Source organism: Rhinolophus sinicus, chromosome 16 (assembly GCF_057876585.1).
Source record: "Rhinolophus sinicus isolate RSI-liver-muscle chromosome 16, RSI-T2T, whole genome shotgun sequence".
NCBI classification, from domain to species: Eukaryota; Metazoa; Chordata; class Mammalia; order Chiroptera; family Rhinolophidae; genus Rhinolophus; species Rhinolophus sinicus.
Window position 1 is genome coordinate 102,265,103 of NC_142516.1, and position 18,830 is coordinate 102,283,932.

General features: G+C 35.3%; 1 protein-coding gene and 1 pseudogene across 8 annotated transcripts in view; both read right to left on the minus strand.

The window, feature by feature from the left end:
• ZC3H13 (zinc finger CCCH-type containing 13) overlaps positions 1 to 18,830 on the minus strand; it is a 95,053-nt gene that overhangs the window by 8,416 nt on the left and 67,807 nt on the right. For 3 of the 8 annotated variants that reach the window (XM_019753546.3, XM_074329988.2, XM_074329981.2), the window contains exons 11-18: positions 16,897 to 17,088; positions 12,626 to 12,709; positions 11,712 to 12,279; positions 10,466 to 10,569; positions 8,861 to 10,042; positions 7,694 to 8,209; positions 3,675 to 3,827; positions 2,083 to 2,283 (exon numbers count right to left, since the gene is read on the minus strand). In XM_019753546.3, the coding sequence (XP_019609105.3) occupies positions 2,083 to 2,283; positions 3,675 to 3,827; positions 7,694 to 8,209; positions 8,861 to 10,042; positions 10,466 to 10,569; positions 11,712 to 12,279; positions 12,626 to 12,709; positions 16,897 to 17,088 (3,000 nt within the window). The remainder of the gene's footprint in view (positions 1 to 2,082; positions 2,284 to 3,674; positions 3,828 to 7,693; positions 8,210 to 8,860; positions 10,043 to 10,465; positions 10,570 to 11,711; positions 12,280 to 12,625; positions 12,710 to 16,896; positions 17,089 to 18,830) is intronic. The other 5 variants (XM_074329985.2, XM_074329986.2, XM_019753548.3 and 2 more) reach the window with 4 other exon arrangements.
• LOC109459234 (synaptosomal-associated protein 23 pseudogene) lies at positions 4,399 to 5,135 on the minus strand (annotated as a pseudogene).

The window sequence follows — 18,830 nt, forward strand, 5'->3', positions numbered from 1 at the left end:
ATATAACTTCTAACTCCCTCAAACTCAGCTGTTCCTTGGTATCTGTGGGGGCACTGGTTCTAGGACCCTAGCGGATACCAAAACATGTGGACACTCAAGTCCCCTATATAAAATGGTGTCGAACAATGCATACCATAGGTCCTCCTCACCCGTGGATTCCCAACTGTGGATCGAAAATACCGCTTTCCACCCACAATTAGTTGAATCTGTAGATGTGAAACTCAGGGATATGGAGGGCTGAGTGTATATATATACTGAAAAAAATCCATGTATAAGTGGACCTGCACAGTTCGAACCTGTGTTGTTCAAGGGTCAACTTGCAAGTTTTCTAAGAAGTAAGAATTTAATTGTACACCTGAAATCTATGTAACTTTACTAACAATTGTCACCCCAATAAACTTAAATTTTAAAAAAAAGAATTTAAGGTTCTTAGAGTTTTTAAAAAAATTACATATGGAGTGGGAATATATGTCTTCAGTACTGAGGCACATGAAATAGAAAAAAATTGGTATCAATCACTTCACTAATATTTATCAAATACCTACTATCTGTCAGGTAGTGTTCTAGGTAGTGCCATAATTAGTAAGAACAGATCATTAGACACTGGCTACAGCAGTAAACAAAACACAGTACTACTCCTTAGGAAACTTATTCTTAGCATTGTATATCAGTTCTCTAACAAAGCCATCATAGCAGCAAAAAATAGAACTGATTGGTAAGAAACAACCAAACCCCTCTTTATCATGTGTATTTTCATTGTTGAGATTAAGTCATCATTAAGTGAGGGTCAAACTGTATATTATAGTTAGCAAAATCAAACTAAATTATAACTTGAATTGCCATTAGCAAAAGTCACAGAAGCAAATACACTTAAAGGTGGATAAGACCTTAGGGACTTCATTCCATCGTTTTATGCCCACAGGAGTTATTTGCTTAAGATCACAGAGCCAACCAAACAAAGTAGAAAGAGTGGGCAATAATCCAAGACTTCGGTCATTTGTCAGGTTAGTATCATTAACAATTATAATATATATGTTTCATAGACATATATTCTATGTTTATTGGGACATATTAAAATCAAGAGTTTCACTGCTTACACTAAGAGTTGAAAGGCAGGACATGGATTCATGAAATTCGTAAAACAATTTTCTCTCAATTTTACTAAAAAAGCTTAATTCCTTTAACTAATTTTTTTTACTCTCATGAACATGATATAAAATTAAATAATGCTGCTTTCACCTTTCGCCGCCTTTCCTTTTTACACCACCTCTTAATAAAGTATTAATAAGCTGCCACAACAAAATTAAGATACGTACCAGAAAAGAGAAATAGTGCAAAAACAAACAAACAAATAAAAAACCCATAAACTAAATAAGTGTTCTGGAATAATGAAAAGTTGTTTCGATAAGATCTAAAATCAACGTGGTAAAATATTTTTAAACTAAACAGTAGCAGTTAATATTTATTGAGTGTTACCATACATTAGAAACTGTTCTAAGCGGTTTAGTTTTAATAACTCATTTTCTCTTCTTTATAATCATGTGAAGTTGGTGGTATAATTATTTCCAGCTCAAGTTGGTAATACTAACAGACAGCAGGATTAAATAATAGCTGGTAAGCAGTGTGCCTATTGGAATCCAGACCATTTGGTCTAGAGGCCAAGCTTTTAACAACTTTGTTAAAGGTTCAACCTACACAACCACATTGGGGTAGAATTCCCCATTTCCCAGGATAAAGGGTTGCCAACACATCCAATTTGCTTAGGTATGAAAAATACCTAGTCTACTCTCCAGGCTCTATTTCATTTAGCCCTGCGTACACCATTCAGTTCTTTGTTAAAAGTAATTTTGATACAGAAAGATCACTGTGCTATTTTTATAACTTTTCTGGGGACTTAAATTTTTCTCAAAATAAAATTTAAAAGGGAATTCTGACCATGAGAATGAAATAATGAATATAAGTGATTCCTCAAAAAAAGATACAGTATTGTAAAGTGATACATGAGAACAGAAAAGAATCCTTGCCAACGCCATCTTAATAGTTATAACAGACAGTATATAGAGTCAAAGCAGAATGAATTACCTTTGGGTTTTTCTAAAAGTCTCTGACATGTTTCTTTGACTTTGGTAAAGAGTTCAGAACCTGCCAGCTTTTTAGAAATCCCAACTCTCAGCATAACAGCTCCAGGTGTGAACTTGAGGAGTGCAGCCCCAGGCTCTCGTGGTTCTTTTGGATGCTTTGGCATAAGACCAGACCAATCTACATCTATCACATCTAATGGATCTGTAAAAAGTTAAAAAACAGGATTTTTTCACACCAACAAATAGCATTCTTGTTATCTATAAATATAAATTGCAAAACACAGAAAGCCATTATTAAATAACAGGTACTTTATACCAAAAATATCATAGTCTTAAGGTGAAAGCTTTTCTATCCTATTTCCCAGAAAATAAGACCCAGCCGGACAATCAGCTCTAATGCGTCTTTTGGAGCAAAAATTAATATAAGACTCGGTCTTATATTACTTTATATTATACAAGACCCAGTCTTATATAGATGCGTATAAACACTAATATTTAGAATCTAAGGACTTTACAAATAAAACTTTCTCACCAAAAGAAAACAGGCAAGCAAACAAAAACCCAAGCAAACCCATTCCTACAAATAACTCATTTAAATTGCCCGAGAGATCCCCAATGAAAAAACTCCATTATTTCACTAAAAATAGGTCAGATGTTTTGAAACTTGGTATCAGAATCCTTTCACGGGTTAAATCTAGGAATCTATTTAGTTTGCATGTATGTGTACACACATGCATGCATATACACACACAATTTTACATTTTAAAAACAAATAGTTCATTATGAAATTACTTTTAAGAATCAGTGAATATTATTAATATTAAGAATAATCCATCCATTGACAAAGAACAGTTGAGGAAATTAGCAAAATAATGTTCTATTCAGAAACTATTCAGAAATACCTAATAGTCAATAATAATAACAATCATACATACCTTCTACATTAGTAAGAAAAATTGTGAAATATAAGAGCAAATTAAGTCAAAATAAAAATTTAATATTCTACATACCCAGACAAAGCAGAGACCCTCAGCATGACAAAAAAAATTGTTAGTAACAATCAGGCAAATTGGGATGATTGATATATATATAGTCAGTAGAGTACGCTCTGGCAAGGCACAAAGTACTAACAAGTAAAAATACTGATTTTAGAAAATTGATACAAAGAAGTATATAAATAGTGTCCAAATATAATTGCAACGACTGTAAATTTTTGAGCAGTCATTGCAAAAGTTGGTTTGTGGCACCACAGTTGTGAAGCCCTGTATTATATACTTACCATCTAGAACACTGCTAGACAATCAGTATTTGGTTAGATTCCAAGTCATATAAAATATGAATCGTAAACTCTGGAAATCTTACACTTTTGCTATTTTAAATGAGGCCCTTCCCTATTCACAGGTAACGTCTCCTTAAAAATGAGGAGAGAGTATTTTTATAATTTTCATTTTATTGGCCTTTCGATGTTAATAAAAACATAAAGGGGAAAGTTCTAAGTGCCTTTTACCAATTCTTACAGCATGAAAGGAAACCAAAAACACCTTAATATCATAAATTAAATAATTTTTATGTTCAGCCTCTACAAATGATTACCTGGCATCTTCTCCTCATCCTGTTGGTCCTCCCTCTTTTCGGCATCACCTGCCAGAATTTCATCTAGTTCATCATCACTGATGGGCTCGTATCCTTCTCCAGCACCAGATCCTAAAGAATGTGTATCATCTAACTTGGATTCGTCATCTCCTGCTAATTGGAAAAGTTAATTTCATGTCAAAGAGAATGTTAGAGGAAGGAATGTCTAAATTAAAGATGTAAAGGCTGTGCACACTAAAAAACTTTGAAAAGCATTTTTTCATTAGAAAATAACATTTTTTTAATTATTCAAAAACACTTGATAATTCCAAAAGAAAAATGAAAAATAAAATTCAATTAGCTAAATTCAGTGTATTTTTATTTTTTTTTAGTTACAAAATTTAATTGTAAGGATAAAGCAGTGGTTATTCGTTAAACCAATCCACATTAACAACTTTGAACTGTACAGGTGCTAGTTTTTAAATAAAGGTGACAAATACCAATCAAATTCTTATAACACTGTTCAGGATCTAAATAAACGTGGTTATGAATATAGTTCAATGCACAAGGCTAAGAAAATGATAGTGTCATCAATAATCAAACCAAAGGTGTAATTTTCCAAATCACTTTTAGTTAAACAAAATTCTAGCTTTTTAAAAGTATAAAATTACATAAAACTCATAGCAATCTAGTAAGTTTTCTACCTGAGATCAAATTTCTACCCTCAAGGGAAAAAGAGAAAATAAAAAAATAGGGGGGCTGTTCCTCCTTGACCTTCTTCCACATTATCTCCTGATTAAGAGAGTGTGGAACCAAAATTTCAAACTCTGAAAAGGTAATTATTTTGAAGGAAGAGTGAGGCAAGTGAATAAATGCTAAAGAATTACAGCAGCACTTTTAGCTACCAATGAGTTTCTTTGCTCTGGCACTGGCATTGTCAATACAATCTTGATTGGTATCAGCCTTTTCTGTGATCTGGTCTATTTGTTGATTTTGAGACTCAATCTCACTGCCCATGTGCAGGGCCATGTTATCTAGACTTCCTGTGAAATTGCCCACTTGAGTCAGGTTCTCCTCCACTTCACCTTCTCTGATCATCATCAGTTATACTACTACATAAGCAGACAGTTTTGTTAAAGTCTTCTCTGCCTCTCTCATGTCTTTGTTTGGTCCATTTCCTGCTTCTATGCGGTTCAGCTGTTCCCCTTGTTCATCCAGCATAGTAACAGTCTTGATTCCTGCATCCTGAGACTCAATGGCTAAACCCAGGATTCTCCTTGTACTTTCTGGAGACTCATCAGTAACCTGGAAAGCCTTCAACTGAGTTTCTTCTGATGACAGATTATCCATGATGAATTAAAACTCTTGACAGGCACAGAAACAAATGTGGATATTCTCTGTCAAACATGAAGAGTCCAAGAATCCTGCTTTCTAATTATAAAGAAAACTGATGTAGCTGAGAGGCAGATGTGAAGAGTCACTCCTGGCATGGCAACAGGTCATTCTGCAGGACACACCCTTTTGGAGAACTCAAAGTGCTGCCTAGTACTTCCTTTTTTCTTCCCAAGCAGTCCCAGCCACTTCCCTCTGGCACAGCAGCTTGGACGCCACGTGACCTGATTGGGAGCTACACCCTTCTCACACCCACCCCTGTGCCTAGTTATATTTAGCTTCAATGGCAAGAATACAATATGAACAGCAATATCATAACAGGTTGAAAGATGACAAAATATGAAAAATAAAAGTTTCCACTAACATACTAATGATGATTATGTGATGTTAATTTCTTATAGTAAAACTTTAAGTAAATCCAGGCAAATCTAATTTAAAAAGGATGCATTAATTTCTTTACCTAAAATTATTAATTAAAAAAAACTTGAAAACTTATTAATATAATTGATTTGAAACTTTAATCTTAAGTTCACAATATTTAGCTCATTATGAAGAACTTTATAGCAGTTAGGTAAAAAAAAATGTAAACGTGCCATTTATTCTCCCATCTCCAAATTCATCTTCCCTACCCCAAAGTTATCCTTTAATTAATGAATATAATTTTAAGAAGAATGCTGTAATACAATTTAAAAATCACTGGTGTATATTCTATTTCTTTATTTTACCAACATTTCTAACCACCTAGGTAAGTTAAGCTTTGTCTCCTGGTGAGTTAGTTGTGAAATTTAATTATCCTAAAATTACAGAGTACATTTAATGTTTCTAATCACTAGTTATCCATACACTTAACTGAGTTTACAACACTGGTTTTAAAAATACAACAATATGCTTTATAGATAAAATTTTGCAACAAATAAAATATAATAAACTATCAGATGTTTATAAACATTCTAATAATTTTCTGTTCTATTAAATTCTATAGTAACCTCCCCAGGCCCTCACCAACTCACTTGTAAGGCAACCAATTTTAATAACTTCATTATGTAGAAATATGCATCTAAATTAATAAATGCAAATATAGGATTTTTAATTTTTCAAGTTTATCCAACTCATTTTCCTACTTTAAGTGAATAAAATGTTTCATCTCACAGTAGGTAATTCACGTATAAATTTCTACGCTATCTTATTTACAACCACAACCAATGAATGATAGTCAGAAATAAGGGGAACAGACTCCAATCACAAAAGAACTATTATAATCACTAGTTCACTTACGTATTCCATTATACCCAAGGCTGTACTTCACAAATTGATGCTATCGTAACTTACAATTGAGGTGAAAATGTAATTTGAAGAAGGTTGAGGTAGAAGTGTTTTTTTCAAGTAGAATATGTAACAGATGACATACTGGAATCTTCAACCAGATAATCAAAAGGTGTAAGGACATTTATAGTTTTAAAAGACTGAATTTTACTCTGTGCCCAATGCTACAATACAATACGGCAAATAAAAAGAGTAATAAAATTATACTGCTTATATACTAAGTACCCCAGAAGCATTTTGGGGGCTTGAAGTGGAGAGGTAATGTCAAAACAATTGTGTAAGCACTGGTATGAGAACTGGACAGTCCCATGGAGGCAAAATTTCCAGGAGAATTCTCAGGGAAGCCATCACTAGTGGTACCGTAGGCTATAATTCACCAAAGAATAAAACGTGGGCAAGTATGTATAGGAAAAACATTTTCATTTATCAACCATTTACTGTGTTCTTGCTATAGTCTCAAAGATAAAGGAATGAAAATCTATGGTCCTTTACAAAGGAGTACAGTATAGTGGAGATAAAACCATGGAAAAATAATTATAATATAGTGCAGGGATGCCATCAAAGATGTATAAACATGGTGACGTCATTTTTAAAGAGTAAGCACCATTAGCAGAGAAGGCTCCTCAGAGGAAATAATGCATAAACTGGGACTTGCAGTTTGAAGAAAAAAGAGAAGATAAAAGGGAAAAAAGGTCTATCGGGCAATAGGAAAAGCAGGTACGAAGAGGGTTAGACGATGTAGCCCATTCCGAGAATGCAGATGCACGAGTCAGTCTATACAATAGATGGGGGTTGAAGGACAGAGGGGTGACGTTCCACACAACAAGCTGGTTCTGAGGGAGCCAAAGGGTTGATGTGGACTTCCCAGGGTTCCTCATTCTAGGAGTGGGGAGTGCCAGTAGGATTCCATAGTCAATCTGTCATTAAGTGTTATTATTTCATACATTTGTTTTCAACTGCCCTGGAAAACAGGAACCACTAATAGTTTTTGAATCCCTCTCTGAACCAAGAAGTCATTTCAATTTTTAAGACTGTTTTAAATATCTAAGAAAAAGAAGTGATGACTATTTTCAACATCTACAGACACTACATCTAAGTTACCTTTTATTTCATTTAGGCTTATCTGAACCAAGTCTGCCTTGACAATACTAATGAAGGGAACACATTTTAAAATATGATATGACTTTTCCTTATAAAATTTACTTTCCCTAAAAACAATGGAGTGAATACGCATAGCAGATTAACTTTTAAAAGAAAGTATTTGTTTCCTGTGAAATCTGAGAAGGAATGGAGCAGTATAACAGACAAAAAGGTGTGACACCCACCTTCCACACTCTCAGTTCTTTCAGCTTTATTTATATCTTCAAATCCCTGTACAGATGCTAGATCTTTATCCATTCTTTCTTTATCCAAATTTATAGAGTCTCGGGAAGTGCCTTCTAGGTCTCTTTCATGTTCACTCTCCAGTTTTGCTTCACTGCGTTTTACAGACTCCATTTGAGAACAACTCTCGAAAGTTCTGTCTCTGTCTCTGTCCCTTTCCATGGAATCAGAAATCAGTCGCTCTCTTTCCCTGTCCAAGTCTCTCCTTTTGTCTCGTTCTCTCTCTCGTTCCCGTAGTCTATCTCGGTCTCTGTTCCGTGACCAATCTTTATCAGCATCTCGATCCCATTCTCTCTGTCTTGTATCTCTCCTCTCTCTTTCCCGCTCTCTCTCGTGCTCATATCGCTCTCGTTCTTGAAGCCTATCCCTGCTATCAAATGACCCAGACCTTGAATGAACCTGTCGATCTGACTCAGGAGAACTTCTTCTTGAACTATGGCTTCTTGAATCCTGGCGATCTAAAATAAATATACCATAAACAGAGTTAACACGTGACAAAAAGAGCAACAAAATACTTCATTTTAGGGTTCTTTAAAGCTTACAATTTACCTTGTTCTATATTTATTCCAAATTCTCCAAAGAACACACTTTAAGAAAAAAACTGATCTCTCAAAGTACTAATTAAAATATGTGAAAAGCACATTTCCTTGTCTATTTCCACTATAACCACAAAATATCTTCAAAGAAATAAGTACATAAAATGGTTAAACATTAATAGAACTGATCACTTCATTATCGGGTCCCTTCTTATCCCCCTACTTTATTTTCTGTGGTCAAAAGAGAATGAATTGACTGCTGGGAGAGCAGAAAGGTTAAAATTTTAGGCATCAACAAGGGACTGGAATACATTCAAGTTCTTCTACTGAGATACACTACTAAAATCTTGATATTAAGCAGATTGACATCACTGAATGTACCCTTATTATAATATTGCCATTAGGGTAGTAACAGCTAACTTTTTGGTGGGATGGTTAAGCTTCTATTTTAAGTTCCCTGAAATTTAAGGCAGCGCATTAAGTAACCAATCTAGCCATTTACTTTAAAATTACAATTTGTACAAAATACACTAACATAGGAAATACTGGCTAGATTATAATTCAGTTTATCACCTGAAGAAGTACTTCGACTGGGTTCCCCACGCTTTAACTGATCAATCCTTGATTTTCTCTCTCCTGTGATTTCCAGGCTTTTTGTTTTTTCTCTGTCTCTTGAGCCACTATGTAGTACTCTCTTTCGACTACTTTGGTCATCTCCACTTCGATGGGCAGAATCATTGGATGGGGAGCGCAGGCGCCCAGATGTATAACTGCGATTACTCCGATTGCTCCCAAGGCTGCTGCTCCTCTTCTGATCCACTGGCTTGCGATGTGGTGCATCTTCTATAGATACATGAGGTGCCTCTGCTTTTTCCGCTCGTGCTTTATGGCCTTTTCTATGTGAGTCTTCACCGGTAAAAGCTGCACTGGCGGTACCGGTGGGGGTGGCAGATGTGCTGAAGGTGCTGGTGGCAGATGCAGTAGCGGCAAGAGTACCAGGGGCAGTGGCAGTAGCCAGAGGAGGAGGAGGAGGAGGGAGGGAAGACGGGGAAGGGGTCCTTCCAGGAGTAGCAGCTGCGGCAGCATGCTCTGTCACCTCTGCACGGTCAGGCACGTCCTCATCAGACCAGTCACTGAACGCTGTATCTTCTTTTCTCTGAGGATCTCCTACAGTCGCATCCTTATCATTGGAAATTTCGACCAATTCCTCTTTGGTTGTTATAGGGGGAGTCCGGGGGCCTCTCTTCTTCTTACTCAGCTGGGCTGCTTCTTCATCGGAAATATCAGAGTCACCTCTGGATCTTTTATGTTTTTTTTCAACACTTTTCTTCTTCTGTCCTTTTTTTGGTGAAAATACTTGACTATCTTCAGATGCTGTCTCTGTGCTACCCCTCTCTAGTCCAACATCATCCTCTTTTTTTTTCTTAATAGGTTTCTTTTGAATTTTTGCTTTTTTCTTGTTTTCATCATGAGTTCCATCACATGTGTCTCGGTCTTCAGATGGATGGTGTCCCATCATGTCTTGGGCCCGAGTCCGTGAGCTTTCTGTGATTTCTATCTGTTCTCTTTGCTTATCTACAGAAGAAACTTTCTCTTTGAGCTCTAGCTCTTCATAGCGCCTGGAACTCTCTTTTCTTTCTAGTTTCCGATCTTCCTCTTTCCATCTACCCTGCCTGTCTTCTGAAAGGTGTGATGGACTGAGAGAATGAGATTCTTGAGGTCGTACAACCTGGCTCAAGAGTCTGTGTCTTTCATCTATACAAAAAGATAAAAATAATCACACTTTCACCAAGTTAACAAACATTGCATGTTATATATAAATAATAATAAACCAATCTCTGATTTTCATTTTAAAACTTGTAAAATGGCAATAACTTGAGTAAAAATAAAAATATGGTTTTACTACAAAGAGTAGGAAATGACAGCAGCATTATATTAGGTTGGTGCAAAAGTAACTGTGGTTTAAAAAGTTAAAAATTGCAAGAACCGCAATTACTTTTGCACCAACCTAATAACTATATTTCTAACATGTACGTTAGTCACATAGAAGATATTCAGAGGCAGCAGAGCAAGAAAAATTTTAAATCTTAATTCATCATTTCCTACTAATGTCAAAAAATGGTCTCACGGTTACAAATAAATATGAATGAGGAGACACAGAAAATAGACTCCGCTTACTTTTATCATCTCCGCTGTTGTAGGTGTCACTGTCGGGAGAATGTTCTCGTCGGCGCTTAGGTGACTGACGAGGGCTAGGACTACCTTCATTTCTATAGCGTTTCCTAAATTGGACAAACAAATGTAATTTATAAAATTCCAGGTGATCTACCTCACCCTAACCTTATTCCACCTCAGTTCACTTTACTCGACCTCACACCAACCTTATTCCAATCTCACTCTACCTTACTCCACCCTCACTCCACCTGACTCCACCTTTCTCCAACCTTACTATCAGTAAAAATGGTGATGATGAGGATGTTGTTAAGATTAAATGAGAAAATACGTATGAAGTACTGCATTTAGGAAGCACTTGATAAACAACTATTTTTATTAGCCTTTGAAGATTTTAAATTTGGTTTAAAATTATGAATAAAAACTCCAAGGTTATTTATTAAAAAAAAAAATTCCAGGAGGTGAAAAAGAGATTTTATTACTACAATTTTTACTATTATTTCTTTACTATAACTAGAATGTATAATTGTAGGATAGCAATATTGTCAAGCTATATCATACAAAGGGTATTTAGCATCTTAACAAAATTCTTCATTTGCTAAGACTTATAATTGTGAAGTTAAAATACATGGCAGCATATTTTCCTTTCATTATATATGCAGAATCACTCAAGTGAAAATCATTACATTTAAATACTGCAAGGTGGTAACATACAATAGAGGAATCAATATACTAATGAACCCTTTACTAAAACGTATTCATTTTACATTTTTATGATACAGAAATACCTTATGTTGGGAAGTCAAATGAAAAACATGTTGGCTTTAGAGTCAAAAAGATGAATTCAACTTACAGCCATGTTACTTATTATGCAACCTTAGGTAAATTCCTTAAAGTCATTTAACTTTAGCTATCTCCTCTGAAAGTAGGGGGAGAAATGAGGGTCCGTATCATTTTATGTTGGTTTCCAGTTAAAATAAATATACAGCAGTTAAATAAGCCAATGTGCCATCGAAAATGTAACATAAATAATGATTGATTATATCTCCTGGAAACAGAGGTATAGAATGGGGCAACTATTATTTTTTTCCAGACAATTCTAAGATTTTATTATAATAAAATTGGAATACAGGAAAATGTAGAGGAAAAAGAATTAACAAGACATTAAGAGCACCCTGAAAAGCATTAAATGGAACTTTTGAATTCTTTACTGAAATGTAACTTTAATAAACTGATTCACAATCAGTCTTACTTTGATTTTCTCTCATCATGTCCATCTCTTAGATTTCTGTCTTCTCGGATATCTTCTCGCTTTTCTCTGCGGTCCTCTCGTCCTTTGTCTTTGTCTTCCCAATCCCTTTGACGTTCTCTTTCTTTATCCCTTTCTCTTGCTCTTTCTCGTTCTCGCTCTCGCTCTCTCTCCCTCTCCCGTTCTCGGTCTCTCTCCCTCTCTCTTTCTTCTCTCTCCCGTTCCCGCTCCCGTTCTTTTTCCCTATCTCGTTCCCTCTCTCTTTCCCTCTCTCTATCATGGTCACGATCTCTCTCTCTTTCACGGTCTCTCTCTTTTTCTCTTTCTCTTTCTCTCTCCCGTTCCCTAGCACGTTCTCTTTCTAGTTCTCTTTCCTTCTCTCTTTCCCGATCCCGCTCACGTTCCCGCTCTCTTTCCCGCTCTCTGTCACGTTCTCGTTCCCGATCTCTTTCTCTAGCCCTTTCATCTCTTCTATCATCCACTCTGTCTACTCTTCGTTCCTCTCTTCTTTCATCACGCTCAAGCTCGTCACTCCTTCCCTGATGTCGAACTGGTGAGCTTGGTCTTTGATCTACAATGAAAATCAAGTTTTGTCAGTGATTAATTTGACAGATAACCTATTGGTAAGACAGTATGGCAAATCTCAAATTTTATCTGTGTACAGGATCACAGTGACAATAAATACAAATCAGGTACTATCTTTACTTTTAATTCAATCATCCAATAATCACCCCTAGATATTCAAAAATAGTTTGCTTAAAGGTTATTTTCATTTGCCTTCTAACTAACATGTTTTTTGCTCCCCATCAACTCCCACCCACCTCCCGTTGATCCACCTTTGATCTTTCTCTGCATGCTCCCTACCCTACCTCCAGCCCACTGCTCCAACCCCACTTTCTGCCATCTCTACCCTTCACCTCTGATCTTCTCTGTCCCCCCAGCAGGACCTGAGAACACTGGTGGCAAAGGATAGGGGCAGCAGGAGGTGTAGAACATAGGAGCTGAAGGAAAAAAAAAATTTCCCTCGTAAGTCACACCTCTAATTCCAGGCAAAAATATATACACATCAAAGTGCAGCTATTATGTGAGAAAAATCTAGAACAAAACAAATATTTGTTGCTGCAATATCAGTTTATCATAGACTAGAATATTAAGGGTACTGATGCTTAGCAATCTTAAAATCAAATGTAAAAAATATTTCATGTGATATGTATTTATAACTACTAATAAATTAAGTTTTATTTAATCGTGTAACTGATTACTCAGATGAAGAGCTGTTTTCCTAAAAATATTAACTGATAATCTCATCACATTATATGTATATGTATGTGTGTATGTGCGTGTGTATATCTATCTATCTATCTATCTATCTATCTATCTATCTATCTATCTATCTATCTATCTATAGATATATAGTATGTATGAATTTTTTTCAATACATGAATCATATAAACACAGAGAAAAGAAATGCATGATGCCCAAATGCCCAGTTGAGCAGGAAATTAGTGTGGGATTAAAAAAATGTGTAAGAAAATGGCATGAACTCTTTCATGGAGATAGTCATTTTTGAAATTAGGTCACTGTGGTAGGATCTAGGCTACTGTGATGCTTCTACTTTCATATTAGATAATAATGTTTATTGGTTAATTATAAAGGTCAAACTACAATATGCCCAACAGGTTTGCAAGTGGCATATCTAACAATCAACTTATTAAGCAGAATAATTTTCGGATATTCCTGGGGAAGGGTTCAATATATTTAATAGTAATTTAAATTTCCTTTCTTACCACAGATGAAAAAGACAAGAATTATCCATATTTATTCTTTAGAGGTTATACATTGATAGAGAAGTTCACAGAATTTTAATGCTGAAACTAAATCTTGTCCAGCCCTTTCCCCCCTTTTCTTCTTAAAACACAGAAATTATGGTCCAGAAGTTAATTTGCCTAAGTCACAGAGATGGTAAATACATTAGGACATTAGGACTAGAAGTCAGTTCTCTTAAACACTTTTTTACTTTTGCAGAAGCCAACTTAAATTTAAAATGGTTCTATTGTACTACACTTTTAATTCCCAGAATGGTATATGACTGTTTGAATTCCTGGTTTGGGGGTCACATTAATGTCACAATGATTACAAAAGAAGCTAAAAAAAATTCAATACTGCAACTTACAGTAATTCCTACTTGAAATATCTGATTGTAGCAAAGTCAGGGGGAAAGACTCACTACTCACTCTTTTTTGACATATAAAAACTCTGTATTTCCAACAAAAATGACAATGTTCCTTACTTCAAAGAAAACAGAACTGTAAAAACACCTTTCGAATATGTCTAAACTATCTTCTCTATATTTCACTCAAAATGTGTTCTTTGAAGATGTGCTTCTCTTCATGTATTTCCTTATCCTAATGAATGACGTACGCATTCGTGAAAGCTGGAAATCTCCGAGTTATCCAAGTCCTATCATATTCAAGTACCATTAATTTTACTCTTAAAATATGTCTGTCTGTCTTCTACTTCCTCTCTCCATCTCTACAGTTAATATTATTAACTCAAAGTTCGGTCAGTTCTTAGATGTCTACGTCATCAACAGTCTAACTGGTTGGTATCCTTGTCTTCAGCCTTTCCCCAGACTCTCATACTTTTTTGATGAACACTTTGTTTTTCCAGCTGCTAAAAAGCAGTTATCTTATAGGTAGTGAAAAGGCAATTAAATCCAAAAATTTCAGCTTGACTTACAGGCCTAACAACCTGGCCGATCGACTCTCATCAATCCTTTTTCTAAGCTTCTTTCCTTTTCTAACAATCTAACAATTATAGCATACCTCTATTCTAATCTCCTAATTCTTTACTACTTCAAAACATGTATCTTTCAGTCTGTGTGTCTGTACATGCTGTACCCTCTCCCTGCAAAGTGTTTCTTCCAACGTTTCTCTGCCAAACTCTTATCCTTCACGCCTTAATTCAGATGTCCCCTCTTTAGGAAGCTTTTTGGATTTCCACAGAATCCTGTTTGCTCCTTTGTTCTTCTCACAGAACTTTATATAATAGTAGCATTTATCACACTTTGTCTATTTGTACCCTAATTAGCCTGTGAAGATTTAAATTCCTGAGCACAGAACTACGTACCTGGGCACATCTCTACCCTCAGCTTCTATTAATTTCCCTATTAGTCACCATATCTAGTCACGTGGGTCTTTTTTCAAACTCTAGGACATATTAAGACATTTCCCATCCCTGGGAATTGGCACATACTCTTTCCTCTGCATGGAATGTTCTTACCCTCAATCTCTGCAATGCTAACTTCTTCCCTTGCATTTATGCCTCTGCATAAATGTCATTTCCTCAAATTTTTCAGAAACACTCTATCTAGCTAAAGAAGGTTCTTACCTTATCCTTTATTTCTATCTGGGTCCCTTGTTTGTTTCCTTGATAGCACTCAATAATTATTTCTTTTTTTTTGGGGGGGGGGGGAATGGTAATCTTCCTCCCTATTACGTTCTTTACGCACAAGGACTATTACACTCCAACAACCTAGCAAAGTGCATGGGCTCAGTAAACATTTGTAGAATGTATCATTAACCTCAAAAATATATTTCTATTCCAATCATACAACTGATATTTATTGAAGTTGTTATAGTAAAGTAAAATAGAAAGAGAACAGGACTTGGAGTCAGACGACTACAAGTCATCTGAATTCCAGCTCTGGAACTTATTTCTCTGTAATACTGAAAAAATCACTACCTTTCTCTTAGCTCAAACCATTCAAATATGAAGCATGGATTTTTCTTATCAAACCTACATTCACAGGGACATTGTTAAGATAAAAGGATTTTAAAAGAATCTCTCTCTCTCTCTCTCTCTCTCTCTATATATATATATATATATTCTTTGACTTAATATCCTTTACAATATTAAGTAGAAGTATGTATATAAAGCAACTATCACAGTTTTTGGTAACTCAATGTATGTGTTGAACTAAATATAAGATTAAAGCCAAACACTATTACTGAATTAAGGCATGACATGAGAAAAATCTGAGCTAAGATATGAAACTGAAAAACAACAACAACAACGAAAACAAATATAAAAAAAGCATTACCAGGATATGGTGTTAAAGAGAGTAAAGAAAGGTGAATTAGCATTCAGGAAAAAATAATTTCAGAAATGAGCAAAGAATATATAAACACCAGCTTTATCTGTAACTAAAGAAATCATACACATCTTTTAACCAAAATGTATTAGGCTTACCCCGACAAACTCAACCCAACCAACTGTGATCTCATCCACATTTCTCATCTCAACTATACTCCTCAGAGTACATTGTGCTTAGAGACTTCATTCCTCCCATTACTGCTCATATCAAGAGACACCATTACCTCTTTGATTCAGCTCACTATGAAGTATGAACATTCAATTCCCTACTCCCTCAAGTTTCATACTTTATTAATCTCAGCATTATAGCAAACCTTATTTTAGTAACTAGCCAAAGTTAGTAAGGCCTTCATAAAATCTTAAATGTTTAAGGCCCTAATATGTATGGGCAATAAAAGCTTGTTAAAGAAAGTACTTATCACCCTTCTTAAACGTCTTCTAGTAATTTTGCTTCAAAATTGATTTAAGAAGTCATTTAATAAAGTAACAGAAAACAAGATACAAAATTAGCTAAAGCAAGCATTACATATTCTCAGGAAGGAACATGAATAAAATGTTTCTCCAAACAAAACCCGGCCATATCATTATCATTTTTTTCTTGTTTCTCTCTGGCATTCTACACAAGACTGTTTATCATAGGTAGTGAGTGAGTGGCCAGGATCCTCAGATGAGAAAGTTTAAGTATCTCCTGAATTTGAAATGCCTGGAACAGCCCGCAAGCATCTACATTTTTTAAAAGGTTGTCAGCTACTTAGTTGAGGGGACAGACTTACAACAGGGCACCTCAGTTCTTGCAGTATGCAAGTACCTATTACCTCAGTATCTAAACTATTGCCAATAGGTACTGGTAGCTAGCTATTACATTCTCTCCCATAAACTAAGTAAACAAGAAAGATTACGAGTGAATACAATAGTTTTAAATGTATCAACAAGCAAAAGTATTAAAAGACATATAAAAAAGTTAATGGATAAGTTTTAAAGAAACAATTCTTCCAATGTTGGTCACCATTTAGTAATATTCCATGTGACAAACCTCTCTCTCTGTTGTCACGACGGTCTCTCTCTCCATGTCTTCTCTCAAAGGAAGAATCCCTTGTTTGGTCTCTGCTGTCTCTCTCAGGGTATCTGTCTCTTTCAGGGTAGCTACTTCGAGTTTCCCAGCTGTCATGATAGTTGCTACTACTACTGTGACTGTCAATTTGAGAACTTCTTGTGCCTCGACTTCCTAAGCAAAGAATATTCACACAAGTGTTTAAACATAAGCATTTTATTCAACAAGTTTCATCAATGATAATCTTTCCTCCCCAAAAATATACAGATAAAAGGTGTTTGTTTTTATTCCAAAGTGTGCTAATCATTGTTGAAAAGAATATGAAATGTTGGATCAGAACACCTAAGTTGTCTAATGACTGACTTGGGTAAGCTAAGCTCCAGTTACCTCTATCTATAAAAAAAGTCACATAATGGAATCATAAAGCAAGAAGACTCATTTTAATTAACCTCCCCAAAAAAACAAAACAAAAATAAAAACTACTGACTCATATCTAATTTACAGAAAGATTATGAAAATAATGAAAAATATGGAGATATATTATTGCTTTGATTACAGTTTACAGTGAAAACATTCCAATACAGAACGAAGGCACTTTGTTGAAATTAAGTGGTGCCTGAAAATTTTCATTAAAAAGTGTGAGAAATGAATGGTCACAGAAACTTTATTTGTAATAGCTCCAAACTAGAAAGGACCCAAATGTCTTTCAATGGGTAAATGGTTAAACAAACTGTGATACATTCAAATCATGGAATACAACAAGGGACAAACTTTTGATACAACTTGGATGAACCTCAAGGAGATTATGGTGAATGAGAAAGCCAATTTCAACAGGATACATATAGTGTGATTCTACTTATGTACTTATGTAACATTCGTGATAGTTACGTAGATGGAAGGCTTTTCACAATCTTTAGCCATATCTATATCCGTATCTATCTCGTTTTGTACCTTTGAAATTGAAATCTACTTATGTAACATTCGTGAAATAACAATTATAAGAGGACATATTAGTGGTTGCCAGAGATCAGGGACAGGGAAGGGGAGTTAGGTTATGGCTAGAAAGGGGTAACTCAGGGAGTCTTGTGATGGTATGTATAGCTGAGTATCTTGATTGTGGTGATGGTAATGCAAGGGTACACAACCACTGAGGAAAACAGTATGGAGGTTCCCAAAAAAATTAAAAATAAAAGTATCATTGATCCAGCAATCCCACTTCTGAGTGTATACCCAAAGGAACATGAATTCAGGATCTGGGAGAGACAGCTGAACTACCATGTTCATGACAGGATTACTCATAATAGCCAACACATAGAGGCAGCCTAAATGTCTATTGACAGGTGAATTGATAAAGAAAATATGGTATATACATATAATGAAATATTATTCAGCCTTAAAAAAAGGAAATCCTGCCACTGGAGACAACACAGATGAACCTGGAGGACATTATGCTTAGTGAGATAAGTCAGACACAGAAGGACAAATGCTACATGATAGCACTTATATGTGAAATCTAAAATAGTCAAACTCATAGAAGCAGAACGTAGAATGGTTGCCAAGGGCTGGAGGGAGAGGGAAACAGGGAGGTATTAGTCAAAGTGTGCAAAGTTTCAGTTGTACAAGATGAATAGTCCTAGATATCTACTGTATGGTACAGTGCCTACAGTTAGTGATGATGTACTATAAACGCAAAAATTTGTAAGAGGCTAGATCTTATCTTAAGTGCTCTCATCACACACACGAATCATAATAAATAAAGAGAGAAGGAGGAAATTATTTTTTACAGGTGATAGGTATGTTTATGGCATATATGGTGGTGTATATTTATCTCCAAGCTCATCAAGTTGTATATATTAAATGTGTGCATGTCAATTTTGTACATCAATCATACCTTAATAAAGTAGTTTAAAAAATTC